We start from the raw sequence: 7,577 nt of genomic DNA, 5'->3' as shown, positions 1-7,577 counted from the left end.
GGTTTTGGGCTGTTGGCCAGCAAAAATCCTAATGGTTCTTTTTCACTATTTTCTGACTTTAAATTACTAAATAATAAGCAAATTAAATGTTAGAGGAAATTGTTTTGAATGTCTTTCTACACATTACCAGACAGGTAGGACGCCTCGGACTGATGCCTCCCGCCTAGCTCATCTTGCTCCTTCCGTTTCTTGCTTCTCCTCAAGCTGCCAAACCTCTTCATGGAACACAGTGGGTGGTGGGCTCTAAGCTAAATTTGACCATGACCATCCGCATCACAAAAAGAGCCCCATAAACTGCCCCAGGTAAGAGTCACTCCATTTGCTAGATAAACAAAATCGTAAAGGTTAAAAAAAAAAAAAAAAAAATCCAGCCGCCTGTGTTTGAAGGTGTCTTTTAGGGAGGAGTTGGTCCTCTGGAAGCTGGATGCCTTCAGTGAGAGGGTAAAAAATATAACTATGCGAGAAAAACAAACCTCAGCTGTTCTGTCAAGTTCCACATTGCATTTGTTTTTTTGGAGGTACCTCTCTAGTTCTGAACAGAAACAGACAATCACAGCGGGTGCTGAGTACAAGCTACTCTACAAACCACAGAGCCAGCAGCAAGCAGGTCTAACACTCGATAGAAGAGAGTAGAAAAGCTGTGAATTCCACCGAGCCTCAGCAAAGAAATGTTCCCATTTGCGAGTGATGCAAATTGCAAGTGTGGCCAGACTTCAGCGCATTTCCCCCTGCTCTCAGGAGTGTCAGTGCTGTGACTTGTCAGGTGCAGCTGTGGGTGATGTTACTTTAATATAGCACTGGTGTCAGCAGCCTGTAAAAGGAGGCCAGTCTGGAAAGGAAACCCCACCGATTGGCTCAAGCTGCACATCTCCCCGCCTCCTGTCTGCCACTGCCCTCCCTCTGCTCGCAGAGTAAATTCAGCACAGGAACATCTGTTTCACTCCGTCTTAACACAATGTAACAGAGAGTGGGGATAACGCAACCTCAAGGTTCCCTTGCATAAACGTCTCCTTCATTTAAAATTCTTCTAAATCTGCAGTTCGACATCACCAAAGAGCTGGAGGATACGCACCACTGGCATTTGTGGAGGCAGTTGTAATTTTCGGGTGCCTGACATTTAAGATTGCTGAGGCCTGCCCCCATCAGATGACAGCAGGGGGACATCCCATGTTCTGTCAGCTGATCAGAAAGCTTCCATTCAATACCCTCTCCTACCCTTAACAGATGGCCGCCTCTTTGCTGCCCACATTAGCTGAAGCATGCCCAGCACAGATCTCAATTAACATGTTATGCAAGTGTTCCAATCTGCTCAGTGGGTCAATGGCTGATATGAATATCAGATATCAGTGATTATCACCTAACAGCCACTGAATAAAGCCACTAAAGCTGTCATTCCACTGAGAAACCGAGAGAAAATCACTCATTTCAAGCCAGTTTGAAGCTAGTTAAGTGTGAAAGCCATAAAGCACTTAAAGTCCTTTGATCTCATCTGTGACTTTATAAAGTCATTGTGCCCTTGTAAGGCCTGCATTTTATGAATTTAGAAACTCCCTACTTCCTTTATTTACCGACAACAAGCAGCCCACAGTAGCAACAGAGAGAGTGAGAGGGGTGGAAAAAAAACCTCTGCATGGCTGTGTGAGGAGCTCCTGAGAGTCTGGTCACTTCCAGATAAGGCTATGAAAGCGCTACACTTGCCTTGAGCAGCGAGAGACTGACAATGTCCAGGCGACGTGAAAACACATATTTAGACCAGCGGGGAAAGAGGAAGCATTCTAGTCATATTTGCAGCAAGTGCACCTAAACATGAAAACCTGCATCCTGATGAATGATATATGTAAATGATCGAGACCACACAAACGTCTGCAAAAATACTCGTTTCCTTGCAAATATGTTAATAAAAGAGGTGACCACAAAGGTTCATTAGAACTAGTTTGAAAGTCAAATCAAGACAAACTAGGCCTTCAGTGCACCCTTGTGGCAAAACTGGGGTTACTACAAAAACATCTGACTCCAAAAAAAAAGTGAACAGATCAAGTGCCCACTCAGTGACTTTATATTTAGTTATAAATACTCTGTCGCTATTAGTCACCAATAATCTAAAGCCACATCATTAGTGAGCAGGAAGCGTGCTTTGCCTCAGACCACATCTTACACTACTAATCACCAGCAACTGGGATGGGAGGGATGGAGCAGCTGGGGTGTGTTTTGGTCCCCGTTACTATCCATAACAATCTCCAGAGGAAACGGAGCACACTGGCTTTTACAGTCTGGGCTCTAACAGAGCTATTCCAGCAGCTCTGCCAAACTGACCCTTTGCGAGGAAACAGAGAAGAATGGGTACTTGCACAAGCCAAAAAATCAATGACTCATCCTTTTAGCTGTTTGATGCTTGCTTCCAGCAGGGCTGTTTCCATGTAGGCGGGGTGGTTTTTTTTTTTTTTGGTTTTTTTAATTTATGTAATGACCAACTACCAAAAAAAATGGAGACACAAGAGCTAAAGACGTGCCAGTTAAATCTGGTCTTCATAAAATGAGACCTTGTTCTGCCCAGTCTCATTTCTACTAATTTGTGCATACCAGTATTACCATTATGCAGCTCGTGAGTTTTTTAATGCGCGTGCTGTGGCTGGACTCCAAACTCCAAGGATGCCGAGCTTGAAACCTAATAACAAACTGCCTGCACGGCTTAATGCTGGTGGGGGGGGGGCGAGAGATGATAACTTAATTCTGATAATAAACAAAGCCAACCATTTCCTTTTCCTAGAGAAAGTTGTTAACATCTGAGAGGAGATTATGAAGAATGTCTGTCTGCGCTCAAGCGACGGCCATCTGTCTGACAAGACTCGTGACCTTGTTGGCTGCAGAGTGGCACAAAACAAAGAAGTTACTTTTTCTCTTTCTACTCAGAGAAAACCAAAAACTCCACTTCCTTATTGCTACAAAATATGGAAGCTGATAAAAGGAGATACAGGGAGAGGTAGTGGGAGTGGTTCGGTGAATGAGTGTCTAATTTATACAGGTGTTTTTCTTTTTAAATTTCTTGTTATTTTGGTTTATTTCTTATTTATCTATAGGAGAGAGACTAGATCTGCAATTGTGAGAATTAAAGGTTCTCTGAAACCAGTCGGGTATCAAAAGGAGCGCACCGTTTTGTGTGCCGTTCTCTGGTGTGACAAAATAAATATTGTTCTCTGCACCTCAGCTGATTGAACTTTGTCCTGAGGTGAACCGACATTGTCAGATATCTGATATCTGAACTGATGAACTGAAAATGCAGACGCCTTGGTTCCTGTGTGGGGGTTTTACCTCATGTACGTACAGCAGGAAAACCAAATAATCTTTGAAATGACAGTTTCATCTATTGTGTCTTACTTCCTTTACAAGCGTCTTCCTCTTAGAACTCTGCTTTAAAAGAGGACTTCAAATATTTGCACGAGTTTTTTGCATGCATTCTTAAAACTATTAAAACAAAGATTCCAACAATGGATTCATGAACACTGCAATGCAACAAGCAGGTTGCAGGCAGTGCAGTGTTTGCATTTCTACTTACCTCTCCTGGTTCTGGAAAAGAGTTTGATGCTCGAAGAGGGAGAACCGGACGACCGGAAGATACCGCTGAAGCTCAGTCGACGAGGGGACTTAGGGGAGTTCTGATGGGAGGGATAAGGGAAGATACTTTTGGGAGAACTTGAATTTGGCTTTGATTGAACTGGAGCAGACTGGGGACACGGAGGCAGTGTGGTGACGTCCGGGCTCTTGGCAGAACCTCCTTTGATGGGGCTGGCTGAACGAATGAGTCGCTCTCCCTGAGAGATAATAAGAAAGCAGATTTATTTATTTATGCACATTTGCAATTGCATGGTTTACGTTTAAGCGTGTAGCCACTGTTATGAGAGACAGCAAGTGCAGTGCAAAGCAAGGGGCTGTACTGAAAAAAGCAAAAGTAGTGAAGAGATTTTTTGTGAAATGACAGCTGCTGATTGCACTTCTTTGGTCACTTCTCCTTTTTTTAAAAAAACAAAAAACAAGTTTTGTATAGTTGGTCGCTTTGTGACAGTTAATGGTGTCTCCTAAAGAGCAGTATGAGAAGTTTCATATGCAAGCTGCAATAAGGCACATGTGCAATCACACTACAGTTGTGGTAAAAGACACTATAAAGACTAAAAATACTGATCAGTACACATTCTAACAACCAGGGAAAAAAAAACAAGTGATGCATGAGCGCATAGATATTTGTTTTTCTACAAAGAACTGTGCCTTATCGTGCAAAACCTGTCTTTCTGTTATGTTGCCATGGTATGCAGTTCGGAGGAGCGCCACGTGATATGACAAATCAGTAAGGACACCATAACATCCACTATCAGACGATCAGCACTCCTCTTACTTAAAACTGCGGTAACAATATTTTTCAGTTGGGCCTTCTGTGTTTATGAGTGTGCCTTTGCAAGGTCGATATCGTGTAAACAGATGGAGAAATCCTTCTCTCTTTGCTGTGCCCATACCAAAACAAAACACGAGAGATGGCAGCCAATCTAGCTGGAGACAGAGAGGGCCTCCTCCCACCGCTGACGGCTGCCTGCTCTGGATGTGCCAACAACAAATCTTTTAACCGTTTGTGGGCTCACCATACAGTGAAGCTTTTGATTATGCAGGGATCTCCGGCTCAGGGGCTGTTATTACTGAAAACAGTTAAATGCAACAGGGGTGTTGTAGTAACAGTCTGTGGAGAATAACTACTCCCACCGAAACAGATAAACTGCATGTTGTGGAGAGAAAAAGAAAATAAACACTGAGGTCTAATGGGACATAAAAAAGATGTCTGATATTAATACTAGAACTCAAAAAGAAGAAGAAATCAAGAAGAAGCTCAGTTTTGCCGTACGCTAAGGGCTGGTCCTGCTCCACAAACACATTTTTATTCAAACCAATCCCCTAACTATCTGAGAGCACACACCCATCTTTGTTGTTTGCCAACAAATCTCACCCTTTCATTGTGCAAGAGCCTGTTAAGGCAAGTGAACCAGCTATCAGGGTTTAGCGTGGATACAGATCTGCTCCTACAAAACACAAGGCGATGCAGGTTTTTACCTGCACCACGCAAATATTACTGAGATAATATGCATTTTGGCTGATATGAGGTAACAGTGGATGGTTAGTTGGTTCCTATTCAAATCAACTGGAGGAGACAGTAGGAAGAGACTGCTTTCTTTTAGAAAAATCAATTTCCTGTATGTGCTGGTGCTATGCCTGGACACTGTGGGAGTAATGTTACTGTAAGCCAGTGCGGGTTGGCAGAATTGGAGAGGATGACCTTGTCTAATATTTTGCTCTTGCAAATTCACATTTAATGAGCAGATAGATGCGTGGCAAGAAAAGCAAGCTCAGGAAAACAAAAAGAACAGTTGGCAGGTGAATGAATCATTTCACAAAAATCTTTCAAAATGTACCGTGTGGGCTCCGCTTTTGGTTGAGCCACTCGTCTCCACTTGAGGGGCATTAAACGCCCCGAAATCCTGCACATGAAGAGAGATCTGAGCATCAGGGATAAAGCAAACTTCACCCGGAAACACAACAGAAACATAAAACTGACACTTTATGTCCTTTTGTCCGCTTTTACGTGAAAATAGGTTAACCCCACCTGCTTTTGACTCTTAGCCTGACATTCAAAAAGAAGGTAAACATGTGTTGCCACTGCGGAAACTTCTGCAGGACAATGAAAGGCAAAACTCTTCTTCCCCATACTGTGGGCTGGTTTTGACATTACACTTCAGGCCGATGATGCCATGCATGTTGCTGCAGAAAGGCAGTTTTAACTGCACAGACGTAACTAGGCGAGTTTGCAGAGCTGTACTGTTATTTTATTTTTTATGCAGCTGTAATAGACTTTCCACCATGATTTTTTTAGAATGGGGAAGTTCACATAGCGATGGAAAGCTCCAACATCTAACACTTGAGCATTAACCACAGAAACAGAGCTGCATTCATAAGGTTTACGCCACACTGGGAAGGTTTTTCCAGCCTATAAAGCTGAAATTTTGCACTTGTCCATTTGTTATTCTCGAGCAAATTATGCAGCACACTGGATCTGATAGTGGATCCATGCAAAAACAAATGCTACCAGGAGAGAAGCAGTTGTCAGGACAGAGTGACCAAACTTTTTTGAAACATGAGGTACAATAAAGCTATAAAGCCTCCCGCAATAACAACTAGGCTTTGTGGAGCTTGTGCAGAAAATGATTACACAATTGCAAATAGTTATTACCCAGTTTAATAAACAGAGAAAACTGTAAATCAAGGCAGTATTAGATCAGCAGTGTCATCGCCTGTTTTTGTGCCAGAGTAGACCGAATAATGTTGGGTTTGCATTAGAAAAACAGGATCTCACCAGGGACTCTGTGTTGGGATTTTTCTTTCCCCACAATTATTATTGGAATAATAACAAATTTTTGTAAACATGATATGTAAACAATAGTTGCAGCCCTAACATGGGAGGTGGCTACAATCACAATAAAGGTAGAACTGCTGCCCATGCTCAATGCAAAGAGGCAAAACACGTTTCTGAGTGTTTATAGGGAGCGTTTACATGCCATTAGGACAGGTTAACCGAGTCCTGACTCAGAGACAACTGTCAGTCACGCACGCTCTTATGCGTCGCGTGCGCTCGCAGACTGCGATGCACCGAAATCGGCTAAAGCCCACTCAAAGTTACAGCCTTTTACCCCACCCACCCCACCATAGAGTCTCAGTAAGAAGCCAAATTATTTGATACGTCACCGACTTACTGGCATGTTAATCCGCAGACTTCTCCTCTTCTTTGGTATTTTCTTTGAGCTCCCCTTGCTGGACTCCATCACCGTGCTTCCCATGTTTTGTTTTGGGGTTTTTTTTTCCTGCAAACGCGCAACACCTTAAAAAATAAAAGTACAAAATACTACTAATAAAGTGTACTGGGATAAAAACTGCTGTATCGCTTCTGCACACCGTCTACAGCCGCCTCCACCTTTCCTTTAGCCTCGACAACACTGAGGAGCTGCCTCATCCACCAGGAAGTAGGTTTGGCCGTAAAAAAAAAAAAAGAGAGGCAGGGCACACACATGTTCACAAAAAATTAGAAGGCGTGCAACAGCGAGGACTGCTTACAGGTGTTATGTCACACTGTATTTAACCCCACCCTCCCCAGAAGAGGAAACTGAGACCTCCCGCGGTCCTTTTCGCCTCGGTATTAAATCTACAGAGAAAAGAAACGCCTCCGCCGTTTCATTTCTGAGGATAAGTGCGGTAAAAACTATACTTCCTGTAGCTTCTTTGGTCGCACAGCCCCGGAAGCTGCTGTCCGTGAATTTGTAAATCTGAAGGCACTGTTCGGTTTTCTGAAGCGTTGTTCTTTCACACTTCTTCGAGAAAAAGGCAACAGCAACAAAAACAAACCCCTAACAAACACATTTTAAAGGGAACAACATGTTTGACACAGCAGCGCGCGGAGCTGACTTGTGCAGATGTTTCACCGACAGATGTCAGTGCCACTCTGATTCTGGCTGGATATGAATGAAAAGCTTAAAAACAACAACAACAAC

General features: G+C 43.2%; 1 protein-coding gene across 3 annotated transcripts in view; it reads right to left on the bottom strand.

Moving 5' to 3' along the window:
• Nucleotides 1-7,289, bottom strand: part of LOC102195254 (5'-AMP-activated protein kinase subunit gamma-2-like) — a 25,403-nt gene extending 18,114 nt beyond the window's left edge. For 2 of the 3 annotated variants that reach the window (XR_001290438.1, XM_005721357.1), the window contains exons 1-3: nucleotides 6,786-7,289; nucleotides 5,451-5,516; nucleotides 3,554-3,809 (exon numbers count right to left, since the gene is read on the bottom strand). Coding sequence is in view for 2 of the 3 variants with exons in the window: in XM_005721357.1 (XP_005721414.1) it covers nucleotides 3,554-3,809; nucleotides 5,451-5,516; nucleotides 6,786-6,869 (406 nt within the window). In the remaining variant the exon portion in view is untranslated. Of the gene's footprint in view, nucleotides 1-127; nucleotides 447-3,553; nucleotides 3,810-5,450; nucleotides 5,517-6,785 lie in introns of those variants that run through there. The other variant, XM_013912191.1, reaches the window with a different exon arrangement.
• Between the last annotated feature and the right edge of the window lie 288 nt (nucleotides 7,290-7,577).

This window comes from Pundamilia nyererei, unplaced genomic scaffold, assembly GCF_000239375.1.
Source record: "Pundamilia nyererei isolate P.nyererei 1_Seehausen unplaced genomic scaffold, PunNye1.0 scaffold00004, whole genome shotgun sequence".
Classification (NCBI taxonomy): Eukaryota; Metazoa; Chordata; class Actinopteri; order Cichliformes; family Cichlidae; genus Pundamilia; species Pundamilia nyererei.
The sequence above is the reverse complement of the archived record's forward strand: the minus strand, read 5'-3'. Positions and strand labels throughout refer to the sequence as shown.